Source organism: Xenopus laevis, chromosome 1L (assembly GCF_017654675.1).
Source record: "Xenopus laevis strain J_2021 chromosome 1L, Xenopus_laevis_v10.1, whole genome shotgun sequence".
Classification (NCBI taxonomy): domain Eukaryota; kingdom Metazoa; phylum Chordata; class Amphibia; order Anura; family Pipidae; genus Xenopus; species Xenopus laevis.
Window position 1 is genome coordinate 122,554,510 of NC_054371.1, and position 23,542 is coordinate 122,578,051.

Genomic DNA, 23,542 nt, shown 5'->3' on the forward strand with positions numbered 1-23,542 from the left:
ATATATATATATTTTATAGAGTCACTCACAGATATAATCAGAAGTGAATTTATTCAGTCTTCAAATATTCCCCAACATCTAGACATTTCGGTTCTCTCTGAACCATCCTCGTATCTATCTCCGTGAGTGCCTCCAGTGTTTCTAAATATTTGATTGTTTGATGTGACTATATATATATATATAGATATATATATATATATATATATATATATATAGATATATATATATATATATATATATATATATATATATATATATATATATATATATGTCGTTTCCTTCCAGGTCTGGAACCTGGAACAGAGGGAAAATATTTATCTTGAATGCATTTTATTCTAAGGCCTTTGCCACAAACAGCCAAAAAATGCAGCTGTTGCTGCTCAAGATTTATTTACAGTATATTGCCATTGCAACTGCTGATTGTAAGTTGTGTTTCTAATAACCAGAAATCATGGGAAATGCCATTTTTTTCTTTTATGTTTTTAGATTTTTTAAAATTCTGTTGATTTATATATGTTGTCTTTTTTTAAGATGATAATATAGAATTATGCATTTATATATAATACACAAAAACCATGAATATCCTGTAAATTATATCCTTATAAACGGTGAGTTCTGATGTCATCAGTTATAAACGGTGAGTTCTGATGTCATTTCTGTCACATGACTCACTGAAATTTGTGTATTATAATAAATAAAGTACCCCCAGTTGTAAAATATGAGGATATTAGAAGTTACCTCGGAGTTCCATGACCTGTATAAAAACACTCGGCCTTCGGCCTCGTGTTTTTATATGGTCATGAAACTCCTCGGTAACTTCTAATATCCTTATATTTTACAAGAGGGGGTACTTTATTCACTATATTATAGGTTTTAATTTGCCTTTGTTTATGTAATCCAAAACCAGTTTACAAGGGATATAGTTAGGGATATAGCTTTACAGACAAACTGGTCATGTGTGTTCTTTCAGCAGTAGTACTGAATGGTATTTAGTTGTAGTTTTTACCAAAAGTATGTTTAGTTCTGATTTGTTAAAAATTTAATCTGCTGGGTTCACTTAATTCCTGTGACTGTCCATATGTCATAAATGAACAGGCACCATCCCCGTGAATGCCTCTATTCTATTTGAGTGCCTCAAAAGGTATAATGGAATTATGAAGGTTAAACAGATCTAAATATGGAAATGACATAATTTTCATAGAACTGCAGCCTTTTCCAAGGTAATTACAGGAATCAGTTAACATATCTCCATTTAGTATCACAGTCATTAATCCTGTAGTACTACTTAACTAGGCCTATTTAGTATGATAAATTCTAAATGTTTGCTGCTGTTGAAGCAATGACAAGAATTATTTTTTAATATAGTGCTAGTATGAAGTGTATTTAAATGGTTTTGCCACTTTTGTTTCAGTTTTTGTTTGTATTCATTTATTAAAATAGTCTTAGAAATAGTTTAAGCTGCTTAAGGAAATGCAAAGACTTCACAGCTACTGTATATAGTAAAGGTCTGCAGACTTTTATTTTTGCACCCCTTTGCTGTCAAACGGTTTGGGAAAGAACACTATAAGAGTGTACACTGAATAATATATAGGGACCGATTCATGAAGCTCGAGTGAAGGGTTCGAATTAAAAAAAACTTCGAATTTCGAAGTGTTTTTTGGGCTACTTCGACCATCGAATGGGCTACTTCGACCTTCGACTACGAATCGAACGATTCGAACCAAAAATCGTTCGACTATTCGACCATTCGATAGTCGAAGTACTGTCTCTTTAAAAAAAACTTCGACCCCCTACTTCGGCAGCTAAAAGCTACCGAAGTCAATGTTAGTCTATGGGGAAGGTCCCCATAGGCTTGCCTGAGTTTTTTTGATCGAAGGATATTCCTTCAATCGTTGGATTAAAATCCTTCGAATCGTTCGATTCGAAGGATTTAATCGTTTGATCGAAGGAATAATCCTTCGATCGTTCGATCGTAGGATTTGCGCTAAATCCTTCGACTTCGATATTCGAAGCCGAAGGATTTTAGTTCCTAGTCGAATATCGAGGGTTAATTAACCCTCGATATTCGACCCTTCATACATCTGCCCCATAGTGTCCTGAGATTTCTGAATAAGGGTCCCATGCCTGTGTATATGTGTGTATATACAAAAAAAACATTGACACAGCATCAAATATGAAATACAGGAGTAGAAACAAAGAAGTGCAATCTTCAGTGTCCACAGCCTCTACTCTTCTCTTTGCAATTTGGTGTGGCTGAGTTAACCCCTATAAAAAAAATAAAGAACTATTTAAAATAAGCCAACTTAAGTCAAATATACATATATCAGTGAATACAGATAAAATAACTTTTCGCTGTAGGGAATGGTTGGATTTTTCATACTGTTGGTGGGGTTCAACGTTTAACAAAGTACTAACATGCCCATTAAACTGAAATAATGGGGTTAACTTCCTATTGAAATATTGTTTAATTATTCAAAACTATATTAGTGCCTAAAATGATCTGAGTTAGGTATGGGTTTTTAAAATTCTGATTAAAGTTAGTCTCACTAAAAAAATGATGTTATCGTTTATGCTGTTAAAATCAAGAAATAAGATTTGGTAAAACATGCCTTCATTTTCCCTTAAAATCCAAAAAATAATCGATCACAAGGGAAATAAAAGAAAGTTTCAAACCATAATGAATGTATTCCCTTAAGGTAATGGCACATTGGGTGTGCCATGGGGTGAGGCAGATACAGTAGTTGAAGACAGCAACTGAAAAAAAGTCCCTGTCTCGGCTGGTAATGTTGAGAAATATGAAAATTGAGGAAACCCAAACTAAGGCTGGTCATACATACACTTGTTTGGCAGTATCACCAAATAATCACTTTTTTTTTACCAATATGCCCACAGATAAACTCTTGAGGTGGGAGATATGGGGCTGATTCAATCGGGCTAATGATGTAATCATAATTTGAGCTATGCACGTGATCTGGACCAAGAGATGTGGCTGCCAATCCCATGGCAAAATCAAACTTGCTTGAATGATTTTTCAGCCAGATTTCAGTCCGACAGACCTATCAGCTGGAGCTATACATGGGTCAATAAGCTGCACATCTCCATTTGCATTACCCAAAACACTTTTTATTACGTAACATGGGAGCCCATATTTATCTAAATCAGAATTGTTCTGATTATTGTAATTAAAAAATTAGACCAAACTAGAATCCCCAATTGGACCTTATTTATTATAAAAAAAATCATGATTTAATCGGATCGGGGACAAATACGAAAAAAACAGAGCGAAAATCAGAATCATACAATTTTTTTTTAGTTTTTTCCCGAATCATTAGAATTTTTCAGGCTTTTTACCAAAAAGCCTGAATTTTTCGGATTTTTGCCCAAAAAGTCTGAAATATTTAGATTTTTGGGTTAATTCCAGCACAGACCACATAAACTTCCAAATAGGATAATGACCTCTCCCATTGACTTATATGCAACCTTGGTAGGCCATAGATGCTGGATTTTCAGATTCCGAATTTTTCCATCCTCGGGATATAATAAATCTTGAAAAATTAAGTTTTTCCCACTAATAATTCGATTTTTTTGGAGTTTTTGGCATTTGGAGTTTAATAAATAACCCCCTTGGTGTAGTAACTAGCAGAAAGGGACTCTTGAATACTGGTCTTTTTCACCAGATCAAAACACCCGATATTCCTTAAAAACTCTTTAAGAAATACTTACAAAGTGTTAAAGGGATTCTCCACCGATAAAAAGTTGATTGCATAATTAAATTAAATTAAATCTCATTCTAATCAGCTATCCAATACACATTCATTAAATGAGTTTTAAAGTAAATGCTACTGAAAGCAGTCTTTGTTTAGCACTTTATGTTCATGGGTTCTGGTACTTGAAACAATATAGCAGAACTTAGTTCTCCGGGTCTGTTAACTGACTTCCTCTTGATTCAGGAGTCCGCGCCACTAGTGCTGAAAATATAAACTTCCAAATAGTGCTTTCACAAATAACATTTACAAAACTGTAAAACCGTTGAATATTGGAAAGAAGCTTAGCATTACATTTTCTTTTGGATATCCCCTTTAAACTGTTATTTATTCCTATGTTTGTTCATGCATTGCAAACTAGTAAATCGGGGACAGAAACTACAATGCAACCAAAAATTATTTTTTTAAAATATGAGTTGAAATATTTATTAATTAAAGCAGAGCTATCAGGTGAGGATAGTGACATTTTGCTGGGGGAGGCCATAGAAGCTATACCATATCTATAAGTAGGGTTGAAATTCAATTTGAGACACTGTGCACAGTGCTGCTGTCATATTGCAAAGAGTGTAGTGGTGAAGGGGAGGGTTAAAGAGTTTATAGCATTGTGTAAGCCACTACATCCATCAGTGTCTCATATACAAACATTGCTGTATAAGCCCCTCTTTGGCCTGAACATTATATGTAAACTTTATTATAATTATGATTACCACACTGAAATATAGTGCCACTGAATATATTGATTACCCATTCAAAAATTTAAATTTTTAAACTAAGCAGTGCAATATAAAAAGAAAAGGCAAATGCTTTTTACAGCTCAACTTACGTTGGACTGAATGATCTTGGAATTTGCTCTGCAGAAGAAGAGACAATTTATTAGAATTCTGCAACAGTCCAGTTTATTGCAAACAGTTGTATAGCTCTGCAGTGTAAAGTATACAATTACAATCTTAATAGCGGTTGTTTTCAATACAGACATGTCAGATATACAGGTAGAAACAGTAGAATTCTACCTGTATCTGATGATTCAGCAGTAACACTGACAAATATTTAGGTGCCTTTAAAATTTTCAGACCTGCCTGATCAACGAGCCGACCGATATCCAAGTCTTCTGCCTACATTGTGCGTCTATGGCCACCTTAATTCTCATCTCCTTTTGGTTTATAATTTTTAAATGTCAAATTATTTGACCTTGAAACATTTTTCATTTTTACTCCCCAAAAAGTATTCTCCAGCTTTGATCGGGCAAACCAAGCTATCTTATCAGCCATAAATTTACAAAGCTGTTCTAAATTCAGTGAAAAGTTTTTCACTTTGTGGGATACTTATTGCAATACAGGTCTATGGGACTCCAAATTGTTTCCCACTGTACTATTGCCACAAAGTACAGTAGGAAGCACAGAATTGTTAAACATGTTATTTATGCTGTATGGTACGTGTTTACTTTTAATAGTATTGGGGTTCCTAGCCCAAACAAAAACTGCCCCAAACCATTATTCCTTCTCCACCAAAGTGGGCATTATGCATCAAAGCAATAGTTACAAAGTATGTACTATTATAAATGTATATATTATTACGACATGCATGTATTTAGTGGCAGAAATGACCCATCCCACAAGTGCCTAAAATATAAGTAACCATAGTTAAAAAAGGAAACGTGTGGGACGATAATATTGCTTTAAGAGCAGGGTTGTTCTGTGCATAGAACAAAAAATATCAAAGAATCATAATCCATGTAACTGGTTACCTTTCTTGCATCTATCCAATTCTTCCATCTTTGCCAGCAACTGTTTATTGCTCCTGTTAAGATCACTATCTGCTGTCAGTCTCAACTTTTCCATATCTTTTCTAAGTTCATCCTTCTCTTTGGTGCATGTGGTTTGCAGACTCATCACATTTCTGAAATCTTCCAAACACCTGTTAAGGGATGCTTCAGTCTCTGCCTTGCCACCCATAAGCTCAACATTAGTGACAATGGTATGCTTTATATTAGCTAGAGATGTGTTTATATAGTTTGCAACCTCAACAGGCAAAGGCCTACAGCTATTAAGAATATTATCAAGCTGAATTCTAGATTCATAGCTGGTCACTATTGTGCCAGGCACATTCCTTGCGATGGCCAACTCAAAATTGCGCTGAAGGCGCTGGAGCTCGACATTGAACTTTTCGTCGATTGATATGCACGTGCTTGTAAACTTGTCAATTTCATAGGCTGAGCAAAGCCTCCTGTTTGGGAGGGTGATGCATTTTGGATTTTGGATGGGGGGACAATTTGGAGGATTTGGGTTTGTCCCAGAGCACCCTGCTCTACAAACCACTAGATCCATTTCAAGGCGTTTCTTCTCATCCTCGATGATTTTTATGTCAGCTACAGGAGACAAATTGGTATAAAACATAGTATTAGATTAAATCGGAAAATCTACTAAAGGGACTGTATTGTCCTTTTCACTAGACCCACACTTATGCATCTGTGTTACCTACACATGAAACAACACACATTATTGGAGCACTAATTTTAAAAAACACATATGCTGACTATTGGTAGAAAAGTGCTTTTTTGCACACTCTGGAGTATATTTATCAAAGAGTGAAGTTAGAGATTACCACAGTCCTCTAGAGTGAAATTCTGCCACTTTCCATTGATTTCTATAGCATCCTTAAAGACATATTTATCAAAGGGTGAACTTTCACCCATTGATAAATACTCTTTTAAAAATTCCATAGAGATGAATGGAGAGTGTCGGAATATCAAACTAGTGGAATGTGGTAATCTCTAATTTCGCTCTTTGATAAATATGTGAGATTATGGTACAGTATTTGTTGCTCTCACCTCAGAGTAGTGCAGAGTGTTCGTCAATTGCTGACATGCTGTTATAAGGTGAAATTTGTCATAGGCCTTTTTTTTTTTTATAATAGTGATGCTCTCTGGTTTGTTTTGGCTTGTGCCAGGCCTGTAGCCAGATCAACATGATGGGGCAGATTTATCAAAGGTCGAGGTGAACTTCGAATTTCGAGCTATTTTTGTGTACTTCGACTAGGGACGTTTGAAAAAACTTCAAAATTCGAAGGTCGAATGTTTTTGAATTACTGTCTCTTTAAAGCTTCGACTTTGACTATTCGCCACCTAAAAGCTGCCGAAGTGCTGTTTTAGCCTATGGGGGACCTCCTACAACCTGTATGTATGGAGTTTGGGAGATCAAAGGTCGAAGTTAAAAAACTTTGAATCGAAGTACGATCGTACGATTCAAAGTAGGCTGAATTCGGCCCACTTCGACCCCAAAAAACTTCGACCTCCATTCAATTGGTCTTTTTGAATTCGAAGTTCGAAGTTTTTTTAACTTCGACCTTCGACCTTTGATAAATATGCCCCAATGTGTTTCACATCAGAAATAAAATTTACACACGTTTATGTGCATCTATTTATTGGATATAGCGATAAATGTGTGTGTGTATGTTTATATATATATATATATATATAAATATATATATATAAATATAGATATATTTAAACAGTATCATATAGAAACAGTACAGGTATGGGACCTGTTATACAGAATGCTCAGGACCTTAGTTTTTCCAGATAATGGATCTTTCTGTAATTTAAATTCTCATACTTTAAGGGGCAGATTCACTAAGGGTCGAATTTCGAAGTTAAAAATACATCGAAATTCGACCCTCGAATTGAAATCCTTCGACTTCGAATATCGAAGTCGAAGGATTTAGCGCTAAACGTTCGTTCGATCGATCGAAGGATTTTTCGTTCGATCGAACGATTAAATCCTTCGAATCGAACGATTCGAAGGATTTTAATCCAACGATCGAAGGAAAATCCTTCGATCAAAAAAAGGTTAGCAAACCTATGGGGACCTTCCCCATAGGCTAACATTGACTTCGGTAGGTTTTATCTGCCGAAGTAGGGGGTCGAAGTTTTTTTTAAAGGGAAAGTACTTCGACTATCGAATGGTCGAATAGTCGAACGATTTTTCATTCGATTCGTTCGATTTCGTTCGTATTCGAACGAATTTAACCAATTCGATGGTCGAAGTACCCAAAAAATACTTCGAAATTCGAATTTTTTTCATTCGAATCCTTCACTCGAGCTTAGTGAATGGGCCCCTAAGTCTACTAAAAAAACAGGATTAATTATATCTTAGTTGGGATCAAGTACAAGGTACTGTTTTATTATTACAGAGAAAAAGGAAATCATTATAAATAATTTGCATTATGTGTATAAAATGGAGTCTATGGGAGACAACCATCATGTCATTCGGAAATATATATATATATATAATACACAAAAGCCATGAATATCTTGTAAATTATATCCTTATAAACGGTGAGTTCTGATGTCATCAGTTATAAACGGTGAGTTCTGATGTAATTTCTGTCACATGACTCACTAAAATTTGTGTATTATAATAAATAAAGTACCCCCAGTTGTAAAATATGAGGATATTAGAAGTTACCTCGGAATTTCATGACCTGTATAAAAACACTCGGCCTTCGGCCTCGTGTTTTTATATGGTCATGAAACTCCTCGGTAACTTATAATATCCTTATATTTTACAAGAGGGGGTACTTTATTCACTATATATATATATATATATATATATATATATATATATATATATATATATATATATATATATATATATAGGCAAGAGAGAAAAACCGCACCAACAGGTCTTTATACAAAAATAGAAAACCTTTTATTCAACGTTTCGGCTCAAACCGCTGGAGCCGTCTTCCTGAAGACGGCTCCAGCGGTTTGAGCCGAAACGTTGAATAAAAGGTTTTCTATTTTTGTATAAAGACCTGTTGGTGCGGTTTTTCTCTCTTGCCTATGACTATTGACACATGTAACCAGCACACAGGCATTGCTTTTTTCGGTTATCCGTGTGCACTGTACTCAAATTTGCTATATATATATATATATATATATATATATGGTACTAGTTCTACTGCTTTTACCACCCCCTGTAAAAAGCATATGGTTTTTGGCCAGAGACACATACTACAATCTGGGGAGATTAGTGGCCCGGCAACAAATCTCCTCTTCCTCCGGACGACTAATCTCCCCGAACTGCCTCCCCTGCCTTCCTGTCGGCTAGAATGTAAATCACTGGCGGGATGGCACCCGAATCGCTTCGCTTTCAGAAGTCGCCCAAAGTGGAAGAAGAGGAGATCTGTCGCCGGTTGATATCTCCCCGAATCGCAGCGTTTGTCTCTGCCCTTCGGGATGACTGTGTTTTTGAAGATTTCTCACCTTGGAATTTTTTGATTAACAGGGATAGTTTCATTTCACATTCTTTGTCCTTTTCTTTAAGTAGTCTGTTGAACTGTGGAAACAGAAGGAATTATGAGCTCCACTTGTTGCAGTGAAAAATTGATTTTTGACTTAAAAATAGCCTCGAAAATTAAAAAAATTTTGTGGAAAATACAACTCCCCCCAAAGTCTTTTCAAACAAATAACATGATTAAATATGCAAATAAAACACAATTAAAACTCAATCCTACCCCTGTACTGTATTTCCCCAACTCCTCGTTCTGCTGAGAAATATATCTTATTTTAAATGGATACTCAATTAAGTGCAATTTATACAAAAAATAAAGCCAGCAGCAGGATTGTTAATTTATCAAATGCTTTATCGACCTTAAGTGAATAGACTCCTCTGTTCTCCATCCCTCTATTTTAATTGCTCCTTAGGAAATATACAGAGCTGGGGCACATGCATACAAACAGGGGTATTCATTAGAAGCCCCTGGAACTCTGCAAAATTTGGTACATTATCACCTACTTATTTCAAAAAATGTTATGTCCACAATTTTAATCTAAACACATTTTACCCTGGTTGTAGTCAAAATCCATAAAATCAAGTGCTGACTTCTAAAATCACTCCTGGATTATATTACTCTTGTTGTGGCTCTGGATTATACAACTCTAGCTATGGCCCTGAATTATATGACTCTAGATATGGTCCTGAATTATATGATGCTAGCTATGGCTCTGGAATATATGACTCCAGCTAAAGATCTGGATTATATCACTCTAGTTATGGCCCTGGATTATATGACTCTAGCAATGGCTCTGGATTATATGACTCTAGCCATGGCTCTGGATTATATGACTCTAGTTATGACCCTGGATTATATGACTCAAGATATGGCTCTGGATTATATAACTCTAGCTATGGCTCTGGATTATATGACTATAGCAATGGCCCTGGGTTATATGACTCTAGATATGGCTCTGGATTATAGAACTCTCAATATGGCCCTAGAATATATGACCCTAGCTATGGCCCTGGATTTTACGGCTCTAGCTGTGTCCCTGGATTATATGACTCTAGCTATGAATCTGAATTATACCATTCTAGCTAGGGCCCTGGATTATATGATTTTAGCTATGGCCCTGGATTATATGACTCTATATACTGCAGAGCCATAACTAGAGTCATATAATCCTTACACAAGATCAGTTGATCTGTAGGACTGTTTCTTTTCAGTTAATCTTTTTCACATAACAACCTTGCTGGTTTATAAGAAAATGAGACCACAATTCTACAACATAATCAAATGTAAAAAAAAGAGGACTGTTTTTACTTTCAGGGCTAATGTTGATTAATGTGCATTTTCTGTACTGTCTGCTGAAAAAAACCCCAAATCATTTAAAAAATAGAAGTATTTGCTAAATGCAATAATTGGGAGCTTTTTTGGATAATTTCTGGCTTTTCGGTTATCGGATAGGGATCTCATACCTGCACATGTAAGTTTTAAACTGAGATTTCTTTTAGTAGAACACATTTAATTAAATATAAATCTTGATGTTGGCATATAGCAACTATACAGAGGAAAATATATATGTATACATATATAGGACAAAAAATGACCAACAATTGAACCCCTAGATGTAGACATTGATGCATCTGGTGCATTTGTGAGATTTACCTCAAAAGTATTCATGTTACACTGTATAGATTAGATAATATATGCATCTCAAATTCCTACTACTTAACACCAATATAAAAAAGAGATTACCCTTGTAGAAGAAAATAGATAGATGTATTAGTGCATTTTGGCAGAACACAATGCAAGATATTGCCCAGGGAAAAAAAGCCTGTGAGATGGTTCCAATATCTTTCAGTAATACCTGCTCCAATTGAAGGCAATCATGCTTGAAATCAAAGTCTGAATTTGCAAACTCTGCATTTCATTAATAGGTCAGAGGCTTGTTTAGAAATCAACACTTGATTTTTATACCTTTTGGGAAAACCTGTGATATATATATTGTGTCAAAGTTTTACAAGCTTCTACCAAATGATTTATTATTGCATTATATACAATAAATACATAGACAAAACACATACCATCATCTGTTCAGCAGATGTACTCACCATTGTATTCATCCTTGTTAAATTTTCCACCTTGACTTTCGAATCTAGCAGCTCAGTCTTGAAACCATCCCTCTCCTTTGTGGTAATGTTGAGCTTAATATTAACTTTGTCATGTTTGCTCTGCAGACTCTTGTGGTCAAGTATCTGTCCCTGGTAGAGAACCTCCAAAGTCTTTAACCTTGTCTCTGTTCCCTCATTAGTATTGCCATAGATCATGAAAAGCACCAGCCCAAGGATTATAAGGAATTGAATTAGAGACGTGAAAAGAAAAAAGTATTTAAAATAATACCAGCAGCTCTTCTGGTTAGACTTGAGCATGTCTTTGGATTCTAGTCCAAATTTGGCCATTGCATAGCTGCCATCCATGGTGTAACCATCAAATGTCAAAAACTCTTTGCCACTGTCTTGCTCTTCTTCTGCCCTCTGCCAAAACTGAATATGGAACTCTGAAAACGAGGTCCTTATCTGTGAAAAACTCTTGTCCTGGCACTCAACAAGTAACAACAAGCCAGCTGCTTATCTTTAAGACAACGTTAATCATGTTTATTTAGTGGGGGCCTGACAGACTGGGTGGGGTCTGCCATGTTAAATCCTCTGTTGGTCTGTTTATATTAGTTCCTTTAAACATTTTCAGACCTCGGCTCCTTCCTGCTACTCAGGATGCCTTGACATCCTTTACTGTATCATAACAACCCACACTGAGATAAGACCTATTGTTATAATTTTAATGGACAAGACACATTTTTACGCTCTGGAACAGAAACAACCCTCATCCTAATACTCCTTCTCTACTTTACTAATTACGAAACGTATCTGGTTTATAACTGCAGACAATGCATTTGAAGATTTTAGTTTCTTTTTAATTATCACTTACTGCAGTGGTTTCCAACTGGGAGCCCGTGTGCCACATCCACCCGCACCCCACCCATTGTGTGGCCCCCCACATCAAAGTCTGCCTGCTGTGACTGTTTACCTTGTGTAAATTTTAAAAGTTATCACTACAGAGATTAACTGGCCCCTGCATTATTTACGTACACCTCAAATTCAGACTATAAACCTCTGCATTGTTCACACCTGTCACACCTCTATTGTTCACACCCCTTAATCCCTGTACTGTTCACACCTGAGACCCAGACTGAAACTGCCCATATAGTTCACCTGTTCACATCTCACACAAACTGCTGAAGTGGCACCAGTATGGGCGTCTGCAGAAAGTTTTTCGGGGGGGGGCAAGGTAGAAAACATTTTACACAAATTACTTATATCCATATTTTGGTTTCCACACAAACCTAAAACAGCTTTTCTATAAATATATAAAAGTAGTAACTGTTGTACATGTATAACATTGCCATTCTATTAGTGATACAAACTCCTTGTTTGCCAGGACAGCACTTGGTATTTTCTACTTTCTTAGCACAATTACTAGCCAGTGGTTTGTAGAATGTTATTCCCTCTAGTGTTCTATTTACAGCTGGATACATACAGTGAAGCTTGCATTTTACATATCCTCATTCGAGTTCATTCAAATTGAAAAAAAATCTAATATTCGACTTTTGATAAATCTGCCCCTTAGTGTCTTTTATCACATGTAAATCCTGCACCTTTTATCAAACAGCCCTCTGTAGAGTATACAGTCATATGAAAAAGTTTGGGAACCCCTCTCAGCCTGCATAATAATTTACTCGACTTTCAACAAAAAAGATAACAGTGGTATGTCTTTCATTTCCCAGGAACATCTGAGTACTGGGGTGTTTTCTGAACAAAGATTTTTAGTGAAACAGTATTCAGTTGTATAAAATTAAATCAAATGTCAAAAACTGGTTGTACAAAAATTTGGGTACCCTTGTAATTTTGCTAATTTGAATGCATGTAACTGATCAATGCTGATTACTGGCAACACCAAATTGGTTGGATTAGCTTGTTAAGCCTTGAACTTCATAGGCAGGTTTGTCCAATCATGAGAAAAGGTACAGTATTTACAATATGGTGGCCAATTGCAAGTTGTGTTTCTGTTTGACTCTCCTCTGAAGAGTGACAACATGGGATCCTCAAAGCAACTCGCAAAAGATCTGAAAACCAAGCATGTTCATTATCATGGTTTAGGTGAAGGCTACAAAAAAACTATCTCAGAGGTTTAAACTGTCAGTTTCAACTGTAAGGAATGTAATCAGGAAATTCAAGGCCACAGGCACAGTTGCTGTAAAACACAGGTCTGGCAGGCCAAGAAAAATACAGGAGCGGCATATGCAGAGGATTGTGAGAATGGTTACAGACAACCCAAAGATCACCTCCAAAGACCTGCAAGAACATATTGCTGCAGATGGTGTATCTGTACATCGTTCTACAATTCAGCGCAATTTGCACAAAGAACATCTGTATGGCAGGGTGATGAGAAAGAAGCCCTTTCTGCACTCACTCCACAAACAGAGTCACTTGTTGTATGCAAAAGCTCATTTAGACAAGCCACAGTCATTTTAGAAGTACTTTGGAATGATGAGACAAAAATTTAGCTATTTGGTCATAACAAAAAGCGATTTGCATGGCAGAACACTGAATTCCAAGAAAAACACCTGCTACCTTCTGTCAAATTTGGTGGAGGTTCCATCATGCTGTGGGGCTGTGTGGCTAGTTCAGGGACTAGAGCCCTTGTTAAAGTTGAGAGTCGGATGTATGCAACCCAATATCAACAAATTATTCAGGATAATGTTCAAGCATCAGTCACAAAGTTGAAGTTGAATATTCCAACAAGACAATGACCCTAAACACACTTCGAAATCTACAAAGGCATTTATGCAGAGGGAGAAGTACAATATTCTGGAATGGCCGTCACAGTCCCCCAACTTGAATATCATCAAAAATCTATGGGATGATTTGAAGCAGGCTGTCCATGCTCGGCAGCCATCACATTTAACTGAACTGGAGAGATTTTGTATGGATTAATGGTCAAAAATACCGCCATCCAGAATCAAAGGCTATAGGAGATGTCTAGAGGATGTTACATTTGCAAAAGGAGGCTCAACTAAGTATTGATGTAATCAGGCCCAGATTTGTGGCGACGCCACAAAGGCCCGGGCCTAGGGTGGCAAGTTGTTAGGAGCGGCATGCCTTCCAGCCGCTTGCTGAAGAGCACTGGGGACGCCCAGCTCCCCACTGCTCCGGTGCGCCTACAATCCATAGGGGCAAATTTACTTACCTCTGAAGTTGCGCCAGCGTTGACTTCAACTTACTTCACCGCACTTTGCAGGCGAAGTTTCGCCAGGGAGCCGCTAATTTACTAAAATCCGAAGTTACGCTCAGGGAGGCGAAAGGTAGTGAAGTTGCGCTACCGTTAATTCGTCAAGTAAAGCGAAGTTACGCTAGCGATGCCTAATTTGCATACAGTGCCAAGTTAAAGTACAATGGACGTATATGTAGCAGCAAATACATTACACTACACAAGCCTGGGAAAGCTTCATAAAATAAAATAGAGTTGTTATTTTGCCCTATACATGTGCCCACTGTATAGTTTATGTGCCACATGTTAGGAAATGTAGGGGGAAAGGAAGGTACCCCAAAAAAATGTATGATCTTTTTCAGCCTATCACCCTTAAAAAGTAAAAGATGCCCTATCTACTATATTGCACTTCACCTGGTCTGAGGTGGTGAAGGCAAGTCTGGCGCAAGAAGTAACGTTCAGTAAAATGCACAAGTGAATTACCGTAGTTACGTCCCTTCGCCATAGCGTAACTTTGCCTGGCGTAAGGGTGCAAAATAGCGCTAGAGTAGGTCCACTTCGCTAGCGAATTTACGCCAGCACCCGTTAGTAAATTGGTGAAGTAACGAAATCACGTCACACTGGCGAATATGCGATATCGTTAGCATTTAGTGAATTTGCCCCATAAAGTGGTGCGGGAGGCAGACGCTTGGACCGGGCATCCTAGGTGCAACCGCCGGTGAAATCCGGTCCTGGATGTAATATCTTTGTTGCGGTGCATAAATGTATGCACCTGTCTAATTTTGTTATGATGCATATTGCATATTTTCTGTTAATTCAATAAACGTTATGTCACTGCTGAAATACTACTGCTTCCATAAGGCATGTTATATATTAATAGGAAGTTGCTACTTTGAAAGCTCAGCCAATGATAAACAAAACTCCAAAGAATTAAGAGGGGTTCCCAAACATTTTCATATGACTGTAGGTCTGTGGGCAGAGAGGTGTAAGTTTGTTTGCTAAAATGCTAAAAATGGTTGCAGTCAAGGAGTGAGAGTTTGCGCAAACTGCACAAATCTATTAGGCAAATTATGTATATAAGTTAGAAATCCTGGATACCACTGTCCTACATCACTAAAGTGATACAATCTCCCAGAAATGTTCCAGGACATAAGAAATGATAGTTTTATTTGCTTATTTACCACTAGATGTCATTAGAAACCAAAGTATAGGCACTGTGCAAGACAGTAAGCACATGGAACATTTAACAGGCCATATACTAAAATCCTATTAATTTGCCCATTGAAGTTGTTTAACAGAAACACTAAAGGCTGTGAAAACGTGGTACTGTAAATGAAATCCATACAATCTGGATTCCCTCATTAACTAGGAATCAATGGGCCCTGATGCAAAATTGAATTAAGACCCCCTCCTTAATGCAACACCTCTGACCCCACTGAACACACATTTATTTGATCCCACCCCATTATCCACCAATACTTCTGGTAAGGTGTTAGGTGCTGCCTATTTTTGTGGGCTCCCCCTGGGCCCATTTGTAGTTGCAACCCCTGTAGCTCCACCAATGGAAAGGATGGAATGCACCTGCAGGTGTTAGTTCCCTAAGGAAAAAATAGGGGAGAGTTTCTGTAGCCCCACTAAATGCCATTTCTACCATTAGGCAAGTTGAGAACATCAATTTGCCACCCCTTGTAACTTTATAAGATGAATTTCCACTTTTTAGCCAGAAATTATTTTCTCATATTCTAGCAAGTGCAATTGAACTCTCTAAAATAGTGATCCTGACCCTCTAAGGCATGTGGAGCTGTAGATTCTGTAATGACACGTTAAAGCTAAAAAAAGTGCTTCAGTTTGCATATTCCTGTAATATTTTTTTTCTAGATGCCGCATAAAATCTTATTTAATAGCTACACATATATACTGTATATATATACATACATAAATCAGATAGTAAAGTGCAAAAATGTGCACAGAATTCTCTATGAATTTTTATGAAAAATGGTAAAATGCTTTCTTGGTTTAACCAAGCAGCAACTTTTAAAACTGACTTTCATATATTGGCACGCCATCAGGCCTGGACTGGCAATATGTGTCCTCTGGAACATATTTGGGGTTGTGTAAGTTGCCATTGACAGTCATCGTCTATTTATCTAACGCCGACAAGTTACGCAGTCACTATTTATTGGGCTGGTGGGGGCTGTTTGGGCCTTGAAATTCCAGGGCATGTTTTAAATTTGAGTTCAGACCTGAATGCCATTATGTATTTCAGTACAAAAAGCTTAATAAAATGTTACTGTTTTCTTATACATGCTGTTCTGTTGGTTTTAAATATTCTGTTGAGAAGGTATATAAAAAGTCAAGTTAAGATGTTTTGTTATGGGGAGAGGTGTAGATGCAAAATATTCTGCAACATGCATATACACAGGCAAACAAATGCTAACACACTCAATCAAGCATTACGGCAGACACACTGTAAGGAAAATAACACCCTGGTGGTCCAGTGGTGCGGCGGGGACGCCCGCCGCTCCTCTTCTCGTGCACTGGCTTCCTCGCACTTCCGGGTTTTGAAGGAGCATGCGTGCTGGTATGATGACGCCAGCGCACAATGGTGCGAAATTTAAAGTATTAAATCATTGCCCGTGATAGGATTGTTATCCTGGTGCTTCCTGAGCCTTGTGCTTTCTGATCCTGAATCTGTATCCATGTTTGACCCTGCCTGTATCCTGACTATTCTGAACTCTGAATCTTGACCCAGCCAGAACTTTGACCACTCTCTTGCCTGATCCCATCTGTCTGTTTGATACCCGGTTTTGACCCTTGCCTGCCTGACTATTCGGATATCCTCCTGCCTCGACCCAGCCTCTCTGACCATCCGCATGCCTTGTCCTTTTGTACCGTGACCTTCGGCCTAAAGACTCTGCTAACAGCCGTGCCCCTTTACCAGCCAGAACATCTCGCCTTGCACCCCTCATAAGTCTAGGTGGCACCCAAGTAAGCTGAGGGCTCCTCCCAAAGCCCAACGGTGGTCACACTACTGGTGAAGCCGAGCCGAGACCAGGGTGCTTGGCATTTGTTCTGGTATTGGGTGCCAGCCGTGACACACACAATGACACATTCCTGGTGCAGATACACAAAACTGAATGCCTTCATGCAGAAACACACATTCAGAAGCAGCACACATTGAGGACATAGAGGAATGCTGAGGTTTCTGGTGACACTTGTTTCTGTTCCATTGTGTGACTGCAGGTAAGTGCCTGGAACAGGACTTTGGTAACAAGGTTGCCTTATGCCCACTGGCTCTTGGTGTAGAATACATGACCAATAAGGGGTGGCTCATTTGTGCACCTTTGTCCTCTAGCACTTGCGTCTGGGGCCATATTAAATAACCCCTAGTGCTAGTAATGTATTTGGTTAGCAACAATTTTAAGTGAAAATCTACCCCAACCATGTGGCATTGACAGCTTCCAAAATGTAAATAATGAATATACAGTGTTCATGGCTAAAAGTTTGACCCCTTATTCTGCTATGCTTTTGATTCAAATATACATGTACTCTCTTTTCTGATGGCCTAAGTATGGTCACAACATGCATGAAATCTGCTAATTGTTAATTTGTTCCCAAAGTGTGTGCAAGTAGCGGCAAGCAACTGGCTATTGTGCTGGAATTTTGGAGAAAATGCTGCATTGTGTTTAAAAAACATGGCAAATTACTTCTTATTCTTTTCCCCCATTAATTTAACATTGTAGCGATGCTTAGTACCTTATTAGTGGTAAACATGAGTTTTTTTCATGGCTAATATAGGTAGTAAGCCCCTGCTGACGGCAGCGCCCTGGTGCATCACGGTGAGAAAAATAGTTACCAGTACCCGTTTTCCCCAGCTGGGTGAAGAATGATTTGGGGGGAGGGGATATTGCTATTTTTTTTTTTACATTTTGAACACTATTGCATTGTGTTGTGCTTTTACTATTTGGGGGGGGGGTTATTTTGCACTTTTTCTTGATTGTTTGCTTTGCAATTTGATGTACCTTTTAAAAAGAATGTTATGCATCTGTTGATGTATGTAATATTGAAGTTTATTGTAAGAGCCAAATACAACCCTGTCATTTTAGACTTTAGAGTTACAGTGCTGCCATTTTATTAAACTTTTGTTTCGAATAAACGTATTCCCTTTGCTGTTGTCCTAGATATGTGACATGGACATGGAACAATTGTTTTGTAACTGCTCTAGGAAAGATCTTTTATCAGCAAACAGCTACTGTGCACGTTGTTGTATCTAATCATCTTCCTACAGCTGTACCCAACCACCCAGACATCATGCATGAATGCACAAATATAACAAATAATTTAAAAGTGATAAACAATATCTAAGTTAATACTTGATGGTAGATTTATGAATTTTTGTGATTGTCAGTGTTATCCTAAACTGTAAAGCGTCCAGATCTGTACCCGATTTTGACACCCACTTGCTAGGCCAAACTGGGCTTATCTCATACAGAGTGGGCTACAGTCCTGGCTTTACCGTTGGCCCTCTGTGGATGATCATTATGTGTTTATTTATTTTACAAAGGGTATTTTGCAGCAATGAACAAACAAATAGGGAATATCTGAGCATAACTTCCCTTTGATTACAATAAAAATCTGCTTCCATCTCGCTTCCTGCTCTAAAGGAACCCTAGTGCTACAGCCACCTCGAAGGTCAATAGACACAGCACACATTTAACACCAGGGACGGCCACTACGAATATCTTGTAATGCCGTTCTGTCTCCTGCAGTGTTTCAGGGACCTGTTGGTAATATTAGTAGTGGTCTACCTTGACGATATTCTAATTTTTTCTTCCAATTTATCTGAACATCGTAAACATGTCTGTGAGGCCTTACGTAGGCTAAGAAAAAATAATCTCTATGCAAAACTGGAGAAATGTACCTTTGAGGTTGCTTCTGTTCAGTTTTTGGGGTTTATAATTTCCAGCAAGGGTCTAGAAATGGATCCAGGCAAGGTGAGAGCAGTCCTGGACTGGACCCAACCCCTTTCGTTACGTGCAACTCAAAGGTTTCTCAGTTTTGCTAATTACTATCGTCAATTCATTAAAAAAATTTCCATTCTCGTTGCCCCTATTACCAGTTTATCCAAGAAGGGAGCTGATCCCAGCTTATGGCCCCCAGATGCTGTGCATGCCTTTGAAATTCTTAAAAAAGAGTTCAGTTCGGCCCCTATCCTCCGTTATTCCGATTCTACTCTTCCATTTATTGTGGAGGTAGACGCCTCTGAAGTAGGAGCTGGGGCAGTCCTTTCTCAAAGGCACCCGACAACCAACAAAATGCATCCCTGTGAAATTTTTTGACCGGCAGAGGTGAATTATGATATTGGGAACAGGGAATTGTTGGCTGTCAAGTGGGCCTTTGAGGAATAGCGGCATCTTCTTGAAGGTGCCAAACATCCTGTTACGTTCTATACAGACCATAAGAATCTTTTGTATATAGAGTCTGCTAAGCGCCTCAATCCTAGGCAAGCCAGATGGGCCCTATTCTTTTCAAGGTTTAACTTTTCTTTAACTTTTCGTCCTGGATCAAAAAATGTCAAGGCAGATGCACTCTCTAGGAGTTTCGAAGCAGTTTCCTCTGACCCTAGTGAGTGTACTCCCATCATTCCCAGGGAAATAATTGTTGCAGCCTTAGAGTCTGACCTCTCTTCCTTATTGTCCCCTTTACAGTCTTCTGCTCCTGCTGAAACTCCATCTGGTAGATGGTTCGTACCTGAGGAGTTTAGAGAACAAGTGTTGAGGGAGGTTCATGACTCTAAGGTAGCAGGTCATCCAGGTATTGCAAAGACAATTTCTCTACTTTCCCGTCATGTTTGGTGGCCTTCTTTTAAGTTGGATACGAAGGCTTTTGTTAATTCATGTCCAATTTGTCAAAGATCTAAATCCTCTCATAGTTTATCCCAGGGTCTGCTAAATCCATTACCCATCCCTGCAAAACCATGGTCCCACATTTCCATGGATTTTATTGTGGATTTGCCCTCTTCTCAAGGGAAAACTGTGATTTGGGTGGTGGTAGACAGGTTCAGTAAAATGGCTCATTTTATTCCTCTTCCTCACCTTCCTTCTGCTAAAACCCTGGCTCACCTGTTTATTACTCATATTTTTAAGTTACACGGTTTTCCTGAAAATATTGTTTCTCACAGAGGGGTTCAGTTCAGTTTGTTTCTAAATTTTGGCGTGCTTTTTGTTCTTTAGTTGGTACAGAGTTATCCTTTTCTTCTGCCTACCATCCCCAGACAAATGGCCAAACTAAAAGGGTCAACCAATCCCTTGAGCAATATCTTCGATGTTATGTGTCCCATAACCAGTCTACTTGGTCTGAACTGTTGCCTTGGGCTGAATTTGCATATAATAATGCTTCCCATTCTTCCTCTGGGGAATCTCCTTTTTTTGTAGTTAATGGATTACATCCCAAAGCTTTTTCTTTTTCTGGCTCTGCCTCTCCTGTACCCTCTGCCAATGTTTCTGTAGAACAATTTTCTAAGATTTGGTCCTAGGACCACAACTCGCTGTCCGCAGCTTCCTCGGCTCAGAAAAAAGCTGCTGACAGATCCAGTAGAGAGGCATCCCAGTACAAAGTGGGGGACTTAGTATGGTTATCTACTAAGAATATTAAATTGAAGGTTCCCTCTCCCAAACTTGGTCCCAGGTTCATTGGTCCAAATCCCATCATTGCCATAATCAATCCTTGCTCTGTTCGTCTAAAATTACTTTTAATTTAAAAATTTCTAATTCCTATTATGTTTCCCTTTTAAAACCTGCATCTAATGTTCGTCACTTGTCTGTTCCTCCCCCAGTGTTGGTTGAAGGTCAGCCTGAATATGAGATCCAAGAGTTCCTCGACTCCCGCCTTGTGCGAGGTAAGCTACAATACCTTACTAGGTGGAAGGGCTTTGGTCCTGAGGAGAACTCTTGGGTCTCAGTTGAAGACATCAAGGCTGACTGCCTCAGGAAGCAATTTCACTCCAAATTTCCTGGTAAGCCTGGGGGTCCAGTGGCCCCCCCTAGAGAGGGGGGTAATGTAAGGAAAATAACTCACCCTGGTGGTCCAGTGGTGCAGCGGGGACGCCCGCTGCGCCGCTCCTATTCTCGTGCGATGGCTTCCTCTTAGTGCACGCGCACTTCCGGGTTTTGAAGGCGCATGCGCGCTGGCGTGATGACGTCAGCGCGCAATGGCGCAAAATTTAAAGTATTAAAGGGGTATTCTTACTGTTTGTCATTGCCCGTGATAGGATTGTTATCCTGGTGCTTCCTGAGCCTTGTGCTTTCTGACCCTGAATCTGTATCCTGTTTTGATTGTCCGTGTTTGACCCTGCCTGTATCCTGACTATTCTGAACTCTGAATCTTGACCCAGCCAGAACTTTGACCACTCTCTTGCCTCATCCCATCTGTCTGTTTGATACCCGGTTTTGACCCTTGCCTGCCTGACTATTCGAATATCCTCCTGCCTTGACCCAGCCTGTCTGACCATCCGCATGCCTTGTCCTTTTGTACCGTGACCTTCGGCCTAAAGACTCTGCTGACAGCCGTGCCCCTTTGCCAGCCAGAACATCTCACCTTTCACCCCTCATAAGTCCAGGTGGCACCCAAGTAAACTGAGGGCTCCTCCCAAAGCCCAACTCTTGCACCTTAAAGAATCATGTGCAGATATCATTTTGACATCTACGATTTTCACTACAAATTTCAGTTGTAAATGGACACTAATATTAATAATTGTGTGTACTGAAAGACCTGCTTGTTGTAGTAGCCCTCAGGAAAAACTCACAATCCTGTTATGGTTGTAACAGCATCTGCAGGCGGGTCCTATAAGCCAGGATCAAATCAGGTTCTTTACTCCCTACACCCACTAGTTGAGTTGTACTCCTGGTAAAAATGTATTCTTTGGCAATCTTAATAGCATTTTTTTCCAACTTTCCATAGGTTATAATGCCAGTGGATGCTTAAAGATTTTAATATTCCTTCCAAAAGTCCAACAATTAAAGATGGATCAGAGGGTTGTCCTTCCAGTAAATTAAAAGAAAGATTAAAATAATTATATACTATGATAGAACTCAATGTTCATGGAACACATTCAAATGTGTATTGAACTTTGCTATTTCCTGTGGAAAATAGAAATGAATAGCATTTACCTTTATATTTTTGTGTGTGCCTAAATGATTGGACAAGGACACAACTACAGGCCTTGCAGACCAGTACTATGCAGCCCGTGCCTCACTTGAAGATAGTGTAGCACCGCAACTCCAGTACCAGAAACTATTTATGCGTCAAATGACCTACTAAGTAATATACCCTTTGGGGATCTCACTATAGTGGGTAGTCAGTAAAGGCTAATATTATATATGAGTATTCCTTTGCATGTTGTTTAATTTTTCAAGTGAAATTATTTAAACTTGTGCATGGTCTCTGCTTAAAATTATGGTTTTATAATGAATATAATGGGTGCTTGATAAGCTCAGGAAGCCTAGTACATTTGATCCCCCACTGAGAACAAAGCATTTGTGGAGTTATATAATAAATGTTTTAGAGCTTGCTACTTGGCTAGTAACCCATATCACTAATCAGGATTTAGTGGTGAGCTGACTAAAACCACTCAAATGATTGGTTTGCTATGGGTTAATAGATGTGGGCAAACTTTGGAACTTTTATTACATTACCCATTAAATCTACCTCATAAACTAATATATACTGAGAAAATAAACTGTGGGAAAGGACTCTGTGAAAAGAGTACTATATACTATACAGTAGCTATAAAAGAAAAGAGAGGCATTTCAATGTTCAAGTCTAAAGCAGATAAAAGGGCTAGTACTGACACTGTAATGTGGACAAATAAATGTATGAGTAAGAGGCATTTATCAAATGGGCATGGAGGGGATGGGGGGTGGGCGTGGAGGGGATGGGGGGTGCCCGGCTGCATGGCCGCACCAGGTCCCACCCCCACCTAGTTACGTTACTGTCATCTCTAAGTAGAAAACAGACAGTTGCAGGCAATTGTCTGGTAACTTCCTTCTTATTTTATTACACATGGCTTTTGAGATTTTTTACCCTGGATAATTATAGAAATGGACTATTGAGAATACAAAAGCCACGGCTGGAGCTAGGGGTAGGCAGAAGAGGCACCTGCCTAGGGTGCAACA

The 23,542-nt window shown here is 38.6% G+C and overlaps 1 protein-coding gene across 1 annotated transcript; it reads right to left on the bottom strand.

Annotated features, from left to right (window-relative positions):
* Nucleotides 1-2,020: 2,020 nt before the first annotated feature.
* LOC108713418 (plasmalemma vesicle-associated protein) lies at nt 2,021-11,671 on the bottom strand. The gene is made up of 5 exons (XM_018256887.2): nt 11,156-11,671; nt 9,028-9,100; nt 5,509-6,129; nt 4,588-4,615; nt 2,021-2,265 (listed from the first exon to the last, which is right to left on the bottom strand). The coding sequence occupies exons 1-5, from the start codon at nt 11,519-11,521 to the stop codon at nt 2,259-2,261; spliced, it is 1,095 nt and encodes a 364-aa protein (XP_018112376.1). The 5' UTR covers nt 11,522-11,671; the 3' UTR covers nt 2,021-2,258.
* Between the last annotated feature and the right edge of the window lie 11,871 nt (nt 11,672-23,542).